At 35.5% G+C, this 21,671-nt stretch overlaps 1 protein-coding gene across 3 annotated transcripts in view; it reads right to left on the reverse strand.

Moving 5' to 3' along the window:
• DGKB (diacylglycerol kinase beta) overlaps nt 1-21,671 on the reverse strand; it is an 808,203-nt gene that overhangs the window by 455,170 nt on the left and 331,362 nt on the right. For all 3 annotated transcript variants that reach the window (XM_056117996.1, XM_056117994.1, XM_056117995.1), the window contains 3 exons: nt 13,010-13,095; nt 9,629-9,718; nt 4,818-4,978 (listed from right to left, as the gene is read on the reverse strand). In XM_056117996.1, coding sequence (XP_055973971.1) covers nt 4,818-4,978; nt 9,629-9,718; nt 13,010-13,095 — 337 coding nt within the window. The remainder of the gene's footprint in view (nt 1-4,817; nt 4,979-9,628; nt 9,719-13,009; nt 13,096-21,671) is intronic.

Genomic DNA, 21,671 nt, shown 5'->3' on the forward strand with positions numbered 1-21,671 from the left:
TAGTGGATTTCTCCACGGGGGTTCGAGTGCATCGAGCATGCACTTCCAGTCTCCAAATCTTATACTGCTGCCCTGGAGGCCAGGTCTTCGCAGCTGGTAACTGCAGCCAGGTGAGCACGGAGGTGGGCGCTAGAGGCTGTGGGCCTCGGAGCGAGGCAGAACTCAGCCTCTGGGCCTTAGGCAGTCCTGCAGGAGCTTCAAGGTGCCCTCCATAGGGCATGACCCCCAAATGTCCTAGGAAGATTTGTCTTGGAGATTCAGGGGCTTAGCCGATCTGGCCTGGTATTGACTCCTCCTAAATGTCTGACCTGCACAGCGCATGGGAGCGTAAGATTCTTGGGCAGCAGCTGATGAATGGAAGCGGGCTGCCATCTCAGCAGTTCAACGCGCTGGCCGGGGCAAACACTTCACAGCCTCTCATCACTCAGTCAGGTTTTTCCTGGACGAACAGCAAGCAAAAGCTTAGGGACCTAAACCATAACTCCAGCAAGAGAAAATAAGGTGAGTGGCCTGGATGTACCTCAAAATCCCTCCCGGGAAGAGATTATTATCTCCTGCGCAGGTCAGTGAAGAGAGAAGGATGCTGCTTCCTTGCTGGTTCAGCTGGGGATTATTTTGTTAACTGAATCACAGAGAGAAAAAGAGAGAGAAAAGAAAAGTGCCTGCCACAGAGGCATCAGGGGGCAGGGCAGCAGTGGATCTTGAAGAGGCTCAGAACCCAACTTCCATCCCTCCACTGGGGCACCTGGGGCAGTGTGGAAGGTGGAGAAACCTCCTCAGCAGATCCTGGAGGGGGGGGCCCTAACAGACTGACTGTGGATACGGAAGCAGCCCTGTCACTCACTGCCAGCGCTTCAGACGCTATACTCTAGGAAACACGCACATTTATATTTCTACAATTGTACATTTTACTTACCAAAGTTACTCATATCTCTTACCAGTACGCCAATATCAGTGTGTAGCACACACATCTAATGACATAGCATCAATGAAAAATATGATTGTAAGAAGAAAATATTTTATTAAGAACAAGAAGATTTTGGATGATATTATATAAATGCAATGCTAAAGCAGCTATAGGATTTTTCTTTAAAAATGTATCGGGGCCATACCCAGTGATGTGCTTCCTGGCTCCAAGCTTGGGGTCATACCTGGAGGAACCTGAAGGGCCATGAGGTGCTAGGGCATGTAAAGTAGACTTCCTCAATGCAAATCACAGCCTTGATCTTTTTGAGCTGTATCCCTAGCCCTGATATAGAATTCTGTATTATTTGCTACCCAATCACATGTAAAAGAGATCATTACAATAGTTTTAAACTATTATTAAGTAGTAGAATACTTTTACCTAGATTACTTCAAGAGTTTCTTTTGAGTTATTTCACATAAAAGAAACTAAAAATGGAAATTATGGATAGTTTATTATATTATTATGTGTGATTTACAGAAGAGATACTGTTAGACTCAAGTCAATGACCCACATTCAAAGATATGACATTAGTTGGGCCCATAAGGAAAGATCAGCCAATTCAATTATATTTATAGGTTTTGGTTTCAAATATAATATTCAAAGCCCTATGTATCATTTTCATGACACTTCTTTTATCTTCAATTAGTGTCTAACTATTATGTCTCATAGATGAGCTCCTGCTGTATATAAGTTGGATTGATTCATTTCCTGACGACCACTGAACCCTTCAATGTCCTGTCTTCGAAGATAAACATGATGCCTTGACTTTCAAGGCAGCAAGACATTGCCAGTAGTAATCCTCTGGTCTTCCTAAATCTACAATCTTTTGGTTTTTCTTATCACTGTTTTTTTATTCTAGTTCATGGTAATTTGTTTTCTTTCATGACACTTATGATAATTGTCAGATTTGCATTTTCATTTTAAAAGCACTTCTTGACATTAAACTATAAATTATAAAAATGAGGTGATTTTAATGCTTGTACTCATGCCTTCATCTCCAAGACCTGACCTAAGAATGGTATATTGTGTGTACTAAACAAATGAATTAATAATAAACTATGAAAAGAAAATTACTGGTATATGTAAATTTTCAAATAATGCTATGAATGAGCAGTTCTCCTTTTGTATCTACAGTTATTTTAAAGTGCAAAATCAGACAAAAACATAGCAACTTATAGCTTTCTAATCTAAGCACTATTTATATACTGAACACAATTCCTTGTTTGTCAGCATGGGAGTGGGGTTGTTATATACAGTGAGAGTGATTCACTTCACCAATAGTAATGAATAAGGAACTGCCAGTACTAAACCCTTCTCAAGGAGTTCTCTCTAATTCTTTGTCTTGTGGGAAAGAGAGATTTGAGCCATACAGCAGTGGTAAGGATTATTCCTGGTCAGGGATCAGGAACTACTCTGGTGGTGCTCAGGGAAACATAAAAGTCACACAGTCACACACAAGACAAGCTCCTTAACCTCTGTATAATCTCTATAACAACAATGTCACTATATTCTACAAAATATCTTCTGTAGCTATATATGTATATATATACACATACATATATATGTATATATATTCTTTTGAAAACACTGAAAATGATCAAATAATTTATTCAAACACTTGCTAAAACTGAAAAGTTTTCATGAAAAACTACTGTACTTGAGCAGGTTAGAAATGCAAGTTTTAATTACTGGAACCTGAGTTCAGAACCCAGCCGTACACCCGAACCCCCACACTCCCAACTCCAGAGCTATCAGGTGTGACCCCAAAGGCACCAAGCAGGATTAGTGTGGCCTTGGTTGTTCCTGGACTTGCAGGGCCAGAGCAGCTTTGATGCATTTTACTCAAGCATTGAACCAGACCAGGTATCCTAGGGAGTGACACTGGGCACCATGAGCACTGCTTGGGAGGCGTCCTTTCTGCTAAACCCCCATTTCCCCTGCCCCCAAACCTAAATACAACAAAAACAACAATGAAAAAGGGAGGCATTAGTATTTATATCTGGGGGAAGTATGGATTCAAACCACATTTTACATAATTCATAGAGGTAAGTAAACACAGGAAATATAATTTTTGTACAAGGATAAATATCAAGAGTTATTCCAATATAACTAGGGGCCATGATGATAGTACAGAGGGTAAGGCACTTGCCTTACACATGACTAACATGGGTTCTGTCTTTGGCACCCCTAATTGTCCCCCGAGCACCACTGGGAATGATCCTTGAGTGCAGAGACAGAGGATTAAGCCCTGAGAATCAACAGTTTGGCCCAATTCCTGCACCCTCCCACTCCACCCCATACAAAATAAGGGATTCTTACAATATAGTTTTGAAAATTTTTAGTTAAGAAACAAAAAGAAGAAAGTATGACATCTAGGAGGTCTCAAAAGTGACAGAGATGTTATCACACTTTCTAATGGAATCTCAATGTTGGACTTAACAAAGAGTTCAACACAACAAATTTCAACATGCCAAAATAAATAAATTAAACCTTGATTAAAAAATAAAAGAAAGCACTACAGTGACTCTTCAACTAGAAAATACCATATAAATATATAGAAATTATCTTTTGAAAAGAATCAATTAGAAATCCAGATTTAGAAATGTATGGATGTATGGTTTACTTTATAATTGATTTTATATGGAATACTTATAATAGCTATTATTTAAAGCAGAAAGATTAGTTGCTGTTTAAAGCTATGGAAGAAGTGAGATTTGGCTGCTAAGTATGTATTTTGTTTCAGTGATGAAAATTATCTAAAATTTGATAATTTTTAAAAATAATTCAAAGGTTCAACTAATGAGTGAATTAAGTTTTATGTATAATACATGATGATGTACTATTAAAATATTTATATTCAGCGTGGTATATTAATAAGAGTATTATAGTTCAAGAGAAGCACAAGATATTTCTTGCAAATCACTTTTGTCCCTTCTGTATTTTCACCACAGTAACAATTGTATACATAGTCCACCTTAATACTATTATTTTAATATTTTTTAATGTACATTCACATTACTTTAAGTTATGGGATATAAAACAATAACCTTTAAAGGACAGATAAATTAATGAACACTCAAATTAAAAATTTGCTAGTTATTCTTATCAAAGTTGTTTGATTCCTAAGTTTATGGATTCAACCAAAGAGTTTCTATGTGTGTGTGCGCATGTATGTATGTATCTCTGTGTGAGAGAGAAAATTTAACAAGACATAAAATTATTATAATATAATATATAATAAGAAACAAGAATAATTTTAAATAATATGGTAAAGAGTTTGCAAAGTGCAATATGTTTTGCACTTGAAATTACCTGACTTTAGTAAACAATTTCATAAGAACAAGATCCCAATATATCAATTGATAAATGATAATTTATTTTCAGTCTGTTTCAGGAAATCAAGAAAAAGTAACATTTTTTTATAACCACTTGAGAATAGTGTCAACAGTTTTTCTAGACACAGAAATAGCTATAAATTTTTAAAAGATGTTTACCTGCAAAAGCATTATAGATTATGGAGATAATATACATCTAAAAATAAGATGAAGTTTGATTTTTTTTTTACATTTTTCCTAATATAAAACTAGCTTATAAAATCAAAACTTGTGCTTTTAAAATTATCAATAATGTCCTAAAATATTTTGATTTTTATTTAGTAACAAAATGGTCAAACCAACAAAAATAGATAACTTAATAAATTCATGTTTTATTTTTTTCTGTTAGAAAATTGTTTTGCTGACACAAATACAAAATAACATATTTATAATCAGTACCTCTTTATAGTATTTGAGTTTACATCAATGATTATCTAGAGCTTGCCAAACAAAGAACATGTAATGGAAAATCTTACCACGCCAATGGAAAAGTAATTATTGATGATACTGTAAGGCACTGGGTCGCCCTTCTCATCTTTGTCATTAGGGATAACTTCAAACTTCCATCTGTCCAACATGATTTCTGTGCTGTTTTCAATATCTCTAAGAATTTTCATCAGACTTTCACCTTCATAACCTAATTAAGAAAAATTATCTTGATAAAAATATAACCAAATAATAAATGTTATAATAATATTTGAGTGTGCATGCATATGTAGCACTTTAAAACAATTTGTTTTTTATTAAATTCTAACACAAGAATAAGAGTTAACTACAATCTATTTTACACATACCACATTTTATTTTTAGCTATAATTTGCAACTCATGTTTCTTTCCTGTGGTGCAAAATCGCAGTACAGCCAACTGTCAAGTGAACATTGCCATTGTATACCCTCCATAAAACTTCATAGCAACATATTCAAAATGGAATTAATTATCAGCTTTGGTATCTTCTCCTATAAACCTCTCTCTAAAACACAACACTCTCCGCAGTTGCTGAAATAAAAGGCTTGATGTCATTATGGATACTTTATTTTTCATCACTCCTTTATTTTCAAACTTTCCCTTCTAGTGATCCAGAAATTTCAACTCAAGTGCAAGGTTCTTCTATTTATCTTTTGGTCATATCATTGTTTATTATAAATACCTAGAGTATCTTTTTTTTTCCAACTGACTTGATTCTACTAACTTTTCAGGTTTTCTCTCTAATAGTGTTTTTTCCAAGAACTTACTCCCAGAACAATCACGCACTGGATTTGATCCAGTCCCATAGCACACAGTTCTCAGAATCAGACTTAGTCTAGGTATCTTCCGTTATATTTATCCCCTTCCTTGTCACAACCTACTTTTACCAAGACTAGTGTAAATGCTCAACAATCTCATTTAAAGGAATCTATTACACATGAGGCATATAGCCTGGAAATTAAGTTACTGCTAGCTTATTCTAGCTGGTGCTGGAGCTGCAGCTGTCTGGGTCTTACTCTGGGCTTGGGTTTAGCCTTCATTTGAGCCTTGCCTTTGCTGGATCCTTGGTTTCAAACTTGGTTTTTGGCTGGCAAAGCCTGAGACCTTTGGCAATGCAGTCCAAAGCATTTTTCCCAAGCTTGGGCTGAGCAATATACGCAAGTCAATTGAACTTGCTACTGTTCTTTGTGATTGTGGACATGGCCTTCTTGGGCTTCACCAGGGTCTTGATAGCCTCGGCACGTGCATCCATAGCCTAAGCATTGTTGGCCTGAATCTTCTTCAGGACTTTCTTGTTGTTGGCAAAACATGTGTTCCTTAAGAATTTGGGGTCCACTCCTTTAAGAGATTCATATCACTGTGACCGAGTTTTCTTAATGCCATTTCCATGCCATTTTCGAGATTGGTTGTATGTGGTATGGTTCTTGGATTTGGCCATGTCTGCACCATGACAGCAGTTCTCGAAGCGCTGCTGATAGCTTTTTTTTTTTTTACTTTTTTTCTTTTTGTGTCACACCGACGATGCTCAGGGGTTACTCCTACCTTTGCACTCAAGAATCACTCTGGCTGGTACTCAGGGGATCATATGGGATGTTGGGAATTGAACCCAGGTCAGCCACGTGCAAGGCAAACACCCTACCCGCTGTGCTATTTATCCAGCCCCCCCTAGCTTATTCTTATATCTGAGATTTAATTGCATTCACTGAGAGACAGTGCAGTATGTAGGACGCTTGCCTTGTATGTGGTGAACCCAATCTCAATCTCTGGCATCCCATAGAAGACTAATGTAAGTGACCACTGAGCACTGCTGTGTGTGGACAAAAACAAAACAAAAATACCCTAACCTAAAACAAACAAAAAAAATTATGCATGTATGGAGATAAAAGATTTTGGTTAAACACTAGACTAACCTTACTTCAGTTACTGTGTTTGCTTTTAAACTTCCTCAGTAGTTCCCTGTTCTGCTAAAAAAAATCTAAGATTTGTTGTGAAAAACGTTTTAAATAAGACAACTGGTAAAACTTAGTGCACGTAGTACAAGAATATAAGTTATAAGCTTCTCAATAATATTAGAATGCTGACAGAAATAATAGAATTTGAATTATTGTAGCAAGTAAATATTTATAATTTGTAATATTGTAGTAAATAATATAAAATTAGAAATATTGTATTAAGTAAAATATATCTTCTAATTTTAAAACCATTCTTAAAAGATTTTTAAAAATTTATTCTTTTAGACCACAACCTGTTGTTCCTAGGGCTTGCTTGTAGCTTTGTGCTCTGGGATAATCCCTAGCAAGGCTCTGTGGGGACATATTGGTAATTGAATCTAGTAGGCTACATGCAAGGCAAGCACCCGACCTGCAAATATATAATAATTAATATGTTATTTAAAATATATTTTAAATAATAATTTTTTACATATTTTTGTGAATCCTACTTTGTTCTATATTTAATAATCTATTTCTAGACAAAAGTTAATGTCATAGGCTCTGAGTTTTTATGGAGGTGTCAGCACATAAAGTGATGGGAAACTAAGTGGTTTAAAATAAAAAGAATACATATTTTATTACGCCAACTATTTTCTAAAGATTAAAAAGTCACATTTATGGTATATTTGTTCAAGTAACTGTCAGAAGGCATTTTGAAATTAAAAATACATGTTTTGGGAGCTTATCATCATTTACTACATAAGTTTAAACATAAGTATGCGGTAATTTCCATATGCCACAAAAAACAGAGTAAAGATAGACATTAAAATTATATAACTAATTGAATAGATGTCATCATACTACTATATAGTCCAAGAAATATCAACCTACACAAATACACAATTCCAAGAAATACCAACATAACTGTTTTCAAAGATAAAACTTTTGGATTGCTTAAACTATAAAATCATAATAATCACACTCATCTGTGTTTCAGATATTTCCTAAGATTCTATCCCCAGTTTTTAATTTTTCTTAATTTTCATTACTTAAAAAAAAGTATAAACAATTCTCGGGATTGGAGCAATAGTACAGAGGGTAGAGCGTTTGCCTTGCATGTGGCCAACCCGGTTTCGATTCCCAGCATCCCATATGGTTCCCCAAGCACCACGAGGAGTAATTCCTCAGTGCAGAGCCAGAAGTAACCCCTGAGCATCGCTGAGTGTGACCTCAAAAAGCAAAAAATAAAAAGGGATAAAAAAAATCTCTCAAATAGATGAGATATGCAGTTCCTGGAATTGATTAAAAATAGATATATTCACCCATTTTAAAGTTTTATACTTTATAAAAATTTACCTATCAAATTCACCTGTTGGGGCTGGAGCAATAGCACAGCGGGTAGGGCATTTGCCTTGCACACGGCCAACTCGGGTATGATGCCCAGCATCCCATACGGTCGCCTGAGCACCGCCAGGAGTGATTCCTGAGTGCAGAGCCAGGAGTAACCTGGCTGTGCATCACTGGGTGTGACCCAAAAAGCCCCCCAAAAATCACCTGTAAATTAATTTACAAATATTAATATAATATCAATACTTATAGTATGGGAATATAGGGTTGGACTGATAGAACAGTGGTAGGGCATTTGCCTTGCATGCAGCTGCTCCGGCTGACCTGGGTTTGATTCCTCCACCCCTCTAGGAGAGTCCAGCAAGCTACGAAGATTATCCCAACTGCATGGCGAAGCCTGGAAAGCTACCTGTGACGTACCATACGCCAAACACAGTAACAACACATCTCACAATGGAGATGTTACGGGGCCCTCTTGAGCAAATTGATGAACAACGGGAGGACAGTGCTAAAGTGCAGATACATATATATGCTTGGGCTGGAGCAATAGCAGAGCAGGTAGGGCATTTGCCTTGCATGCCACTGAGCCGGGTTCAATTCCTCCGTCCTTCTCCGAGAGCCCAGCAAGCTATTGCCTTCACGGCAAAGCCTGGCAAGCTACCCGTGAAATATTTGATATGCCAAAAACAGTAACAAGTCTCAGAATAGTTACTGGTGCCCACTCGAATAAATCGATGAACAATGGGAGGACAGTGTTACATATATGTGCTTACCTTAAATAGATAATTATTGATTAAATCAAATGTTTGGACAAATTGGCAGGCTACCGAATGTAACCTGCCCACATGGCAGAGTCTGGCAAACTCCCCGTGGTGCAATCAATATGCCAAATACCAGTAACAATGATGGGTCTCATTCTCCTAACCCTGAAAGAGCCTTGAATATGGCACCTTTTAAAAAAATCTCAGGGCTAGGACGAAGATGTTACTGGGGCCTGCTAGAGGCAATCGACGAATAACAGGATGGTCGTGATTGTGATCGTGAAATCAAATGTTGTGTCCTTAACTGCCTTCCAGAAAATAATTGTCACTGTCACTGTCACTGTTCTCCAGTTGTTCATCAATTTGCTCGAGTGGGCACCAGTAAGATCTCACAACAAATTATGAGACTTGTTAGTTTTTGGCATATTGAATACCTCATGGGTAGCTTGCCAGGCTTTGCCGTGCAGGCGAGATACTCTCGGTAGCTTGCCGGGTTCTCTGAGAGGGGCGGAGGAATCAAACCCAGGTCGGCCACATGCAAGGCAAATGCCCTACCCACTATGTTATCGCCATGCCCAGACGACTGGTAGAAATTATATATATATATAATATATTTACATATATGCTATTGCTGTTATGTATTGCAATTATTTATGCTATGGTCACATGGAAATTTTTATGTACTAAAGAAATATGGCTCTATTTGCATCTTTGTGTGAGAAATGACCATTTACGCTTCATTTTTGTTTTTAATTGCCTCAAAGTTGTTGTAGCTCTATTACCTCCTCCCCATCGCAGGCATCTTGCTAGATCATTTCCGGTCCCAAGAGGCAAAATGGCAACTGGAGGGTGCTTGGCTACGTTAGCTTTTTCTGTGGAATTAAAAATGTAAATTAAATAAAATTATTCATATAAATAGAACAACAATAAATATTTGATATGAAGGCATTTTACTAGGCAGTTATAAATAGAAAATGTTATGTTATATATATATATATAAATCAATTAAAATTATATGTATGTACATGAAACACATAATACATGACCAAAATTCAAAACAAGTAACGGGGATTTCCAAGATTCATGAAAGAATAAAATCTTCAAAATAGATTAAAATGGCTAAAAAATGTATCAATTTTAATCAAGTTTAATCCAGTGAAACTCTCAGAAATGTAATCCAAATATATATAGTAAAATATCTATTTTATATACATATTTTATAAAATACATATTATATATACACATGTAGAGAATGGATGTGAAAGAATGGAGTGTAAATTATTGTTATAAAAATACTTTCCAGGGCTGGAGCAATAGCACAGCGGGTAGGGCATTTACCTTGCACACAGCCAACCCGGATTTGATTCCCAGCATCCCATATGGTCCCCTGAGCACTGACAGGGGTAATTCCTGAGTGCAGAGCTAGGAGTAACCCCTGTGTATAGCCGGGCGTGACCCAAAATAGCAAAAAAAAAAAAAAAAAAACCTTTCAAACATCAAATCTAGGTACCTATAAAAGAATTAATTATTTTGAAAACAGTTGAATTCTAACAAGGAATAACCATGTAAAAAATTTTCCTAATCATGGTGCCTCTTTGTATAAAAGTAAACAATGTTAAGAGATAAATAAACTTGAAATAAGCAGTTTATTTTAAAATTAAGCTTTATATCACATGATATTTGTTTTTTTTTGCAGAAAATATATTCTTACTGGAATTTCATAGACTATTTTAAAAATCATATGCCTTGAAATAACTTTCACATACATATTTTACTTCAGATTTTTTCTTCTTTCTCTGTTCCTAAAGTCAGTGTGTAGCCATATGCAAGCACCAATGAGAATGAATTATTTATGTAACCATCATAGAATAGCCCAGGATTGATTTTATGAGCTCACAAGGCCAATGGCTTTCCATTATTTTTACTTTAGAATCCACACGAACCTTCTGACATTGTGCAAACAAATTCTTAAAATTAGCAAATCTTTAAATCTGATTTCCCCCTAAATATAGCTTATTAACACTAATAATATCTTTTATTGGAAGGGCAAATAGCACATGTTTCCATTTTTAAAAAAGTTGAGAGATTGAACTGGTTAAATTCTTAGCAAAATTGTGTTAGGAGCATGTATTAATTTTCTATTTAAGCATTTTTGAGTATATGAAAAGAAATATTCTCAACGGCACTGACCAAACTTAACTTTGTTTCAATTTATATACATAGAGCAACATTCTTTTTCAAAACTTATCCCCACAATTTGAAGGACCCTGTTTTTAAACAAGGAATTTATAAGTTTAGTAACAGAAATGAGTTAAATAAATATATTTTATTTATTTCTTATAAAAGGTAATTAGTGATATATTTTGCTATTAGTTTTGAAAACTGATGGTCCAAAAATTCAAAAAACTTTTCAGAACATGTCAGCTTTTCTTGTGATGTGTGTCTACCTTTCATCCTCAAATATATACTATGTTTACTTCTAATAATTAAGCTTTCAAAACTCAAATTATTTTTTGTGGTTCCGTGTATCAAAATCAGGGACTTATTCATAAGAGACGTGAATTATACCACTGAACCATGTCTCCAGTCTAAGGTTGTAAAATTCAAATGAAGACTATGTAGAATAACATGTATATTCCAAGACCAGGATGCCAATTCATATTTAAAATACTTCTGGTACTTTTAGATTCTTGAAAACTTAGGTTTATGCTCACTAAATTGAGGTTATCAATAGTACTCATGTCAAGAATCTGTGTGACTCAAAAAAAATGTGAGGTAAATACCTTAACATGAGTATTATTTTAGTAAGACTGCTTGTGATAAACACAAATTAGCTATAATAAGAATAATAATGATTGATGATGATAGAAAACAACACAGTGGATTTTGCATTGAGGAACGTTGCGTAGACAAAAAAGTAAAAAGATTTGCCTGAAATTTTATTATAATTCTAAACCCTCATTTTTCCCTCTGCAGGAAAATAAATAATAATAATAATTTTTTGGAACCTGTTTTGAGAATAACGCTGAGGATTTTAAATTACACGGAGAATTTTGGGTCAGAGTGCTGGTAAAGCACTGAGTTTCAATCGCTGAAACCCCGTGTTCCCCTAAGTTCTCCAGGAGTGATCTCTAAGAACAGAAAACAAGGTCTCCCCATTGTTCATTGATTTGCTCGAGCGGGCCCAGTAACGTCTCCATCGTGAGACTTGTTGTTACTGTGTTTGGCATATCGAATACGTCACGGGGAGCTTGCCAGGCTCTCTGAGAGGGGCGGAGGAATCGAACTGGGGTTGGCCATATTGGCTGCGTGCAAGGCAAAAATGCCCTACATGCTGTGCTATCGCTCCAGCCCATGGTAAAGAATGACTTATCATACAGTCAATTATCATATAGTAAAGAATAATTTATCAGGGCTGGAGCCATAGCATAGTAGGTAGGGCTTTTGCCTTGCACACAGTGGACCCAAGTTCAATTCCCAGCATTCCATATGTTCCCCCGAGCACTGCCAGGAGTAATTCCTGGGTGCATGAGTCAGATGTGACCCAAAAAGCAAATAATAATAATAATAATAAATTAACTATTAATTTTCTCTAAATAATTGACGAAAGTGTTTAATATGGTATAGAAAAACACACGATTTAGAAAATGGTGAGAATTAGATTTACAATGTGATTTTTAAAGTGAATGAATATCTGAGATGAATTTATCAAAGACTTAATAATATTTACTGATCTTCCTGATTCACAATTTACTTTGCCATACAGTAAAAATCTTTCTTGAGGTAAACAACCTACTTCAGAAGAACATGTCGTTTGAGAAAATACTTCCCAATAAAATCATAAAGTTTACACTGCAGGGAGAATATTTTACTGCTGTATATAATTGAACAGAGTTAGGTGTAAATCCTGAGCATAGAAATAAACAAAACACGATAGACTGACGTAAAAATTATATTAAAGTGATTTCTAGACAATTATAGATTGTTTTGGCAGTTAACTTTTGAAATAAAGAAAAAGTAAGCAGTGTGTAGTACAAAATGTCATTTTCCCAATCAATTGCATCACCATTGTTTCAAAACTATAGATGCTTTAACAAAATTTATATATATATATATATATTTAACTAGATTTAAATATACACTGTCCGGGTGGTTCTCATTACCTATGCAGTCCAAAATCCATCCCACAGTTCCATCGCCACCACAGGCTAACACTCGAAAGTCAGACACATCACGAAAAAAGTTCAACCTGAAAAATAGGTATGTTATGGCTTTTAAGTGGTATTTTGTACTTAAGACTTTTAAAATTTTGCATTTTTAAAAATTAACCTAATAAAAGCATTTTTGTTTATAAAAACCAAAACTATATTAGTTATATATTTCCTACTGTAGTTTAGGATGAGTAAAATAAAAAATGTTATTTTTATCAATTATAAAGTTTAAAAGCAAATTTAAATTGTAATCTTTTTATTAAGATATTCTACTAGAGGTGATATTCAATTCACAGAAATTCAAAAGTGACATATAATATGCCAAACTTTTTCATCTAATTTTAGTAATAAAATTTTGGAACATACGAGAGTATTCGATATGCCAGACACAGTAACAACAAAGTCTCCAATGGAGACGTTACTGGGCCCGCTTGAGTATAGAAATTATATATGGTTTATATATATAAATTATAGAAATGTAACTATTTGGTAGTAAGTATACTTTTTACAATTTTGTGTTTTTTCTATCACTTGGAAAAATTAATTAAGTATATTTGGGGATCCTACCCAATTGTTTAAGTGTTTCCTTCTGACCTAAATTAGAGACAAACTTGAGACAGACTTCCTTTGTCTTTTGACTTGACCATGCAGTGCTGATCATCAAGTAAAGTGTAAGCATGATTTTGCTATCTGTGCCTTATCCACAAAATTTACCTTTGAAAAAGTTACAAAGGTGGACAATGCAGTCAGGTATACAAACATACATGCTATTTTTCTTACAATTGAATAATTAAAAAGATAAAACTATTTGGAATGTTTCATATCACCCATCTTTACCCAGAAGTAGCCACTTTTTAAATGTTAATATGAAGGAAATATTAATCACTCAACATGTTATGTTTTAGTACTATATATACATATAATTCTACTTTACACATTTTATGTTAATCATCCAATTGATTATTGTGAATATTTTTCTTATTATAAATAACGAAGATATTTCTCTGTCAGTACATAGTGTTGAATATAAACACTTTATATAGGCTATATTTCCCTTGAATGCATTATTTATCTTATGTATTTTAAGTGTTTATAGTGTTTCATTATTCCAGACAATAATTCACGATCACGACCATCCTGTTATTCATTAACTGCCTCCAGCAGGCCCCAGTAACGTCTCCTTCATCCTAGCCTGAAATTTTTTTAAAAGTGACATATTCAAGGCTCTTTCAGAGTTAGGAGAATGAGACCCATCATTGTTACTGGTATTTGGCATATTGGGTATGCCACGGGGAGTTTGCCAGACTCTGCCGTGTGGGCAGGTTACATTCGGTAGCCTACCAGTTTGTGCAAAGTAGGAATGAGATAATAAGATGTTGCGTGGCTGCAAATGCGACCACACACTTCCAGGAGCTGAGTTTTATAGTCTCTGGGTCTTGGCTGTTGATGGGATTACATGGCGCCAGGGTGGATGTGACCCGTGCCTACTGGAATTTGGAGGATCTGGATGGAGGATGCTCAGCCCTGATCCGAGTAGGCTTGTGAGATCTCAGTCCCGGGACAATAATTATTATAGTTAATATTGTCTGAAGTAACATTTAGGTGAGCATGTGCACTTGTTAAGACTAACCTTAAAATAAAGTGTTCCACTGTACCATTGTCCTCTGAGCAGAGATAAATGTGTCCATTCCTTGAGATACTTAAACAGTATATATAAATAATTTTATAAAATTTCTTCATAATAATAGCTAATAGTATTGTACCACTCCTGCAGGCTCACACTTCTCTGATTACTAGTGGGTTGAGTACGTTATTGTAAGTTTATAGGTGATGCATGACATCTTCCATGAACAGCATCTTCAAAGCTTTACCCGTTCTATCAAAAAAATTCTATTATTTTATAAACTACATAGAATGAGTTATGGTTTACGTGTAAATTAGTACCACTAAAATTTTTATGGAGCAATAGCACAGCAGATAGGGCATTTGCCTTGCACATGGCGGGGTTGGATTCCTCTGTCACTTTAGGAGAGCCCATCAAGCTACCATGAGTATCCTGCCCACACAGCAGAGCCTGGAAAGCTCCCTGTGGTGTATTCAATATGCCAAAAACAGTAACAAGTCTCACAATGGAGACATTACTGGTGCCTGCTCAAGCAAATTGATGAACAATGGGAGGACAGAGCTAACAGTGCTGATATAAATAAAACATGTATTAATATTAATTAAAACCCTGCCATGTTTTAATAAGAGCATGGATATTTAGGGCACAGAATTGTCATGTATTTCCTTGAAGACTACACTGGGAATATTTACACTTTGTTATACAGGTTGAAATATATTGTTGAAATATATTATTCCAGTCTATTTCTCATTGACTGGTTTACATTATGAGGAATATAGTAAATACTCATGTACCAATCACATACTGGGTATTTGATCATTGTATAATTGAAACTCAAACACAAAAATTTGTAAGTCTACAACTGTACCTCATGGTGTCTCACTAAGAAAAATAAAAAAATTAAAATCATTTCAATAACACACATATATATTTACATTTATGTGTGAGATTTCTCTATATTAACTCTCTTCATTTACAAGTGGACGCTCTTCTGATGTTGTACTGTTTGTTTTTATTTTAGACCTTGCGTGCTAATCTCAGGAACTACTCCTGGTTCTATGCTTGGGATCCTTGTCATGACTGACAGTACTCCTGGGATCATATGGAGTATTGAAGTTTCAAACCAGGATGCACAGACCTATACTATCTCACTGGCCTTGAATCTTTTCTTTTTTTAATTAAATATGCAAATATACAAATATAAATGTCTGTATTATCAAACTGTTCTTAAAATCCTTTTATATAACCAAATTGAACACTTAAAAATATAGTAGAATTTGATCTGCCATTTGACCCAGCTATAGCACTCCTGGGAATATATCCCAGAGAGGCAAAAAGGTATAGTCGAAGTGACATCTGCAATTGTTTGTTCATTGCAGCACTCTTTACAATAGCCAGAATCTGGAAAAAACCTGAGTGCCCAAGAACAGATGACTGGTTAAAGAAACTTTGGTACATTTACACAATGGAGTACTATGTAGCTGTTAGAAAAGATGAAGTTATGAAATTTACATACAAGTGGTACTACATGGAAAGTATCATGTTAAGCGAAATGAGTCAGAAAGAGCGGGATAGACACAGAAAGATTGCATTCATCTGGGGAACATAAAGCAACAAAAAGGGAGAGTAACACCCAGGAATGGCTGAGATTAGTACCAGGAATTTTGCTCCATGAATGGAAGGCCAGCCACAGGCTCTAGGCGAAAAGGAAGCTCAGATAGAGAAGAGAGTACCAAATGAAGGGTGTTGTGAGGGTCCTCCCAGGGTGGGAGAAGCATGCTAAAAGTAGTCGATAGACCAAACATGATTGCCACTCAAAGCCTCTCTTGCAAAACACAGTACCCAAAAGAAGAGAGAGAGAACAAGGGGGAATACCCTGCCACAGAGGCAGGATGGGACGGGGGGGGGGTGGAATGAGGGTGGGGGGTGGGATGCTGGGACCCATGGGGATGGATGACGGGCACTGGTGGAGGGATGGGCACTTGATCATTGTATAACTGAAACCCAAGCACAAAATGTGTAAGCCTATAACTGTACCTCATGGTTTTTCACTAATAAAAAAAGAAAAAAATATATAGTCGAAGCGACATCTGCAGTTGTCTGTTCATTGCAGCTCTGTTTACAATAGCTAGAATGTGGAAAAACCTGAGTGCCCAAAAAACAGATGACTGGTTAAAGAAGCTTTGGTACATCTACACAATGGAATACTATGTAGCTGTCAGAAAGGATGAAGTCATGAAATTTACATACAAGTGGTACTACATGGAAAGTATCATGCTAAGTGAAATGAATCAGAAAGAGAGGGATAGACATAGAAAGATTGCATTCATCCGGGGGACATGAAGTAACAAAATAGGAGACTAACACCCAAGAATAGCTGAGATAAGTACCAGGAGGATTACTTCATGGCTTTGTGGACAGCCGCACATGGTAGGGGAAAAGGCAGTTCAGATAGATAAGGGAGCACCAAATAAAGGGTGTTGGGAGGTTCCTCTCAGGATGGGAAATGGGTGATGAGAGTAGACTATAGTCCAAACAAGACTGCCACTCAAAGTCTATTTTGCAAACCACAGCACTCAAAAGGAGAGAGATAACGGAGAGGAATGCCCTGCCACAGTGATAGGGTATGATGGGGGGTTAAGGGGTGGGAGGGATACTGGGACTGGTGGTGGTGGAGAATGGGCACTAGTGGAGGGATGGGTATTCGATCATTGTATAACTGAAACCCAAGCACAAAAATTTGTAAGTCTACAACTGTACCTCATGGTGTTTCACTAGTAAAAATTTAAAAAATAAAATAAAAAAGCAATATTTTCATAAAAGAATATTTGATTTGATAATCTTATTTAGAAATTGCATCTGTATTCATTAACATGAAATACTTTGTTTCTCACTCCACCTTTAATTATTTATAAAAATTTACTCCATCATAAAATGAGTTTCAGTGTTATTTCATCTCAGAAATTAGTTATATAATGTTAGAAGATCCTTAAAATTGGAACAATACATGTAACATCTATTTCTAGTAAATTTTTTAAAAGAAAAGTCTTATAGGCTTTTTAAAATTTTCTTTTATAGTTAAAATAAACATTTTAATCCTTCCTACATTATATTCACTGTCACTGTCCTCCTGTTGTTCATCGATTTGCTCAAGCGAACCCAGTAACATCTCTATTGTGAGACTTGTTGCTGTGTTTGGCAGATCAAATTTTATGCAGTTGCATTTCAGTACTAATGGATCTATTCTATGTAAGTTATTTGTAGTTAACGTTTTCATGAATAAAATCTATGAAATTTTCAAAATATTCCAATAGCTGTAATATTTACCACATATCTAAATTGTATCTGGTCAAATTCTTACCATCCATTAGACTGGCCATTGTTTTGTTATGCCATTATGATGTTTTATCTATGATTCATTTAAGTTTTCACTAATAATTATTGTCATTGGTTCTTTAGTAGAATTCTATCCTCAAATATAAACCCCTTGTGACCATCAAGACTACCTTACTTTCTGTAATTATTTACCAAATGAGTTGAAAACTTGACCTCTTTATTTCAGCATCTTAATCCCAGCAGTTTTTTCTATTTTTGCAATCACTTCATTCATTTAAAAGTGCCTTGGAATATTATCTCATCATGGTAAGTCTCAGTTTTCGTATATTTAAATTAAATTGATAGCACCTATTTCATCAGCTTGCTTTCAGGAGTAAATTTGTCTGGATTACATTGATCTATTCAACAGGGTATTTACTACTAAATTATTTCTCTCTTCATCAAAACATTTTTTCTGATTTTAGTTTGTAATTTGGGATTCCCAAGTGGTGTTGAGTGGCTATAGGTTGTTCTAGAAGAAACTAAGCTGGGAAATGAGGCTGTCGGATTGCTCAGATTCTGTGATACAGAGGAAAGAAGCCAATCCAGTGGTACACTAGGCTTCCAGGAAGCAGCCAGTGATTCTCTGGAAGTCCCATTGTGCTGGATCTCAAACTTGGGCAACTGTATTACTCCATACTTGCTCATGTCACTAGTTATATTGCTTTTATGAACACATGAAAATATATGAAATTATAGATTCTATATGCTGACTAGTTCTGTATTAACCATCATAAAATTTCAAACTTCATGGATTCTAAAATTTTAGATAAAGTAGTAGACTATCACCTAATATGGTGCTGCAGGGATGCCATTAAAAGATTCTCTAAGGACTTTTTTACTCTGGAAGCTTAAAAACTGAGTGTCGGGACTGGAGCAGTCATGCAGCAGTGACAGTTCTTGCCTTGATGAGGCTGAACCAAATTTGGATGCCAGCACTGTGTTTGGGCCCCGGAGCATATGATCTCAAAATAAGGCCTTAGCACCACTGAGTACAGTGCCACCACTGAGTATAGTGCCCTCCCAGAAAATGAACTGAGCTTTACTTTCTGTCCCTAAAAGAGATTTCTTGTTGACAGTACAATCAGTAGGAGAATTAAATAATCTGGGTGTGTGCATGTATACATGTTGACAACTTGATAATTAAGGTCCTTACCTTAATTATTAGAACATAAAACTCTCCTCAACTGTGATTATTATTGATATGCTTATCACAAACCAAGAACAATTCCAAGAACATGTTTTTATCTACTTATTTATTTTTTTGTTTCCTTCCCACTATTTATTTATTTAGTTTAATCATTTTTCTTTTTTTAATCTTTTTTAAAATTTTTTTATTAATGAAATACAATGAGGTACAGTTGTAGACTTACAAATTTTTGTGCTTGGGTTTCAGTTATACAATAATCGAGTGCCCATCCCTCCACCAGTGCCCATTCTTCATCACCACTAATCCCTGTATCTCTCCCACTCCCCATCCCCGCATCCCACCCTGCCTCTGTGGCAGCACACTCCCTTTTATTCTCTCTCTCCTTTTAGATGCTGTGGTTTCTTTTTAACTTGACTTTTTGAGCAGAGTCGTAGCTTTGTGCTCTGGCGTTGGTGCTGATGGTGTCTGAAGCCATGTGGTGCAGAAGATGAAATGGGGCCCAGCCACATGCAATGCAAGCGTCTTAACTCTTCCCTGCACTATCTCTCTAGCACAGATATGTTTCTTATTTTCGTAAGAAACAATTTTTTTCAAAATGACACATTCTACCAAAAATTGTTTTCATATTATCACCACAGAAACATATAATTCTATTAATAGTCTTGAACTTTGAAAACTGAGTTTATGATACTATTATCAAGAATGCCCAACAGTCTATATCCATCCAAATTAACTTCTAAAACTTGATAAAGTTTATTGTCCATAAATTTCATTCATTGAAATCATGATTAAAATAAAGTGATTTTCTATTTGAAGTATTTTGATTATTCTCATATAAAAATGACATTACTTGATCTTTTCAAAATTTTCTACAGTTAATGGAGTCAAAACACCAACAGCTATCATTTTACTGGCACACATATCAAAACTTGGAATTGAAAATTAATGCTAATTCAGAACATTTCAAATAGTTATTTGTTCTAAATGAAAATTATGCTTCAAAGAGTGATGTGCAAAGGGGTTTTCTGGAGTTTAATTGCCTCCAAGTAGATAATTTGTTATTAATTTTGATATAAATACTAGTTCTTTTAGCACATTTTGTGGTTATGGTTATCACATGGCACAGATTTCACTAGATCTCCCATCATTAAGGGTATATTATGATAAATATTTCTTATAAATTATAGACTTATCAACTTTTTTAAAAATAAAAATTCACAACTTCATTTGATATACATTCCCATTTTTGAGCTATTATTGTTTAAAGCCTTATTGCACAATAAAAAGTTGTCATAAAACATAAATACTTAAGATATAAGCTACAAGTTTAATTTAAAAATACATGAGAAGAGTGTGATTCACAAAATGCTCTTGGCTGTACAGCACATATTCTCTGTCTCACACATATTTTGTGCAACTTTAGCATCTGATTTTCAATAATCCCCAAAGCTGGTGGGCAGATTTGTTCCCTCTGCATTGCACAGGGAGATACAAGGCACAGGCTACTACATAACAGGTGGTGATAATGATACATCGGTGGGCTATCAGATTCTGACAGTAAACATTAAATTTGACTTTTGAATTATCTGCACATCATATTTCAGAAATTGTTCTTTTCCTTTGTATGCAGTCAAGGCTAGAAAAATAATTTTTTAAAGTTTCAAATGTAATGAATTATGTTTAAAAGGAACTCTGTAAATTGTGCAAATATATTTCTTATGTTCTACTAAATAATATAATAATAGAGAACAAAATGATGTGCAGACTTCAGGTCTGCCATGATCGCCACCATATTTTATAATGTACCCATGAATAATGTTACTTAATAAGACAAAACTTCTTAGGGGCCAAAGAGATGGTACAATGAATGGGGTGCTTGCCTTGCACATGACCAACCATTTTATGTTTCTCAGAACCTCATATTGTCCCCTGAGGCAGCAGGAGTGATTTCTGAGCACAAATCCTGGAGAAATCCCTGAGCAAAGCCGGGTGTAACACCCGAAACAAACAAATAAGGACTAAATACTCAAACACACACACACACACACACACACACACACACACACACACACACCAACAAAACAAAACAACTCCTGGACAATTTTTAAACTGGGATGGGAGCAGAAACACCAAAAAAAAAAAAATCAGAGGAATCCTCGAAAACTAAATTTCTGTAATCACAACGTTTCTAAGACCCTATCTGACCTTCTTCATCATTATTGTCCAATTTGAAACGACTATCCATTCTGCTCCAGTCATCATGGCCATCGTTTTAATATTCCCAATCATTTCAAAACTCTCTCATCCTAATGCTTTCGCCTCTGTTCCTTTCTTTGCCTTAACTGTTCGTCAGCGACATGATAGAATCATTTGCCCTTCATATTCTTTCTTTTTAATTAATTTATTTTGTTTCTTGGGTCTCACCCATCGGTGCTCATGGCTTAATCCTGCTCTGGGCTCAAAGA

The sequence above is a fragment of the Sorex fumeus genome, unplaced genomic scaffold (genome assembly GCF_029834395.1).
Source record: "Sorex fumeus unplaced genomic scaffold, SorFum_2.1 ptg000037l, whole genome shotgun sequence".
Taxonomy (NCBI): Eukaryota; Metazoa; Chordata; class Mammalia; order Eulipotyphla; family Soricidae; genus Sorex; species Sorex fumeus.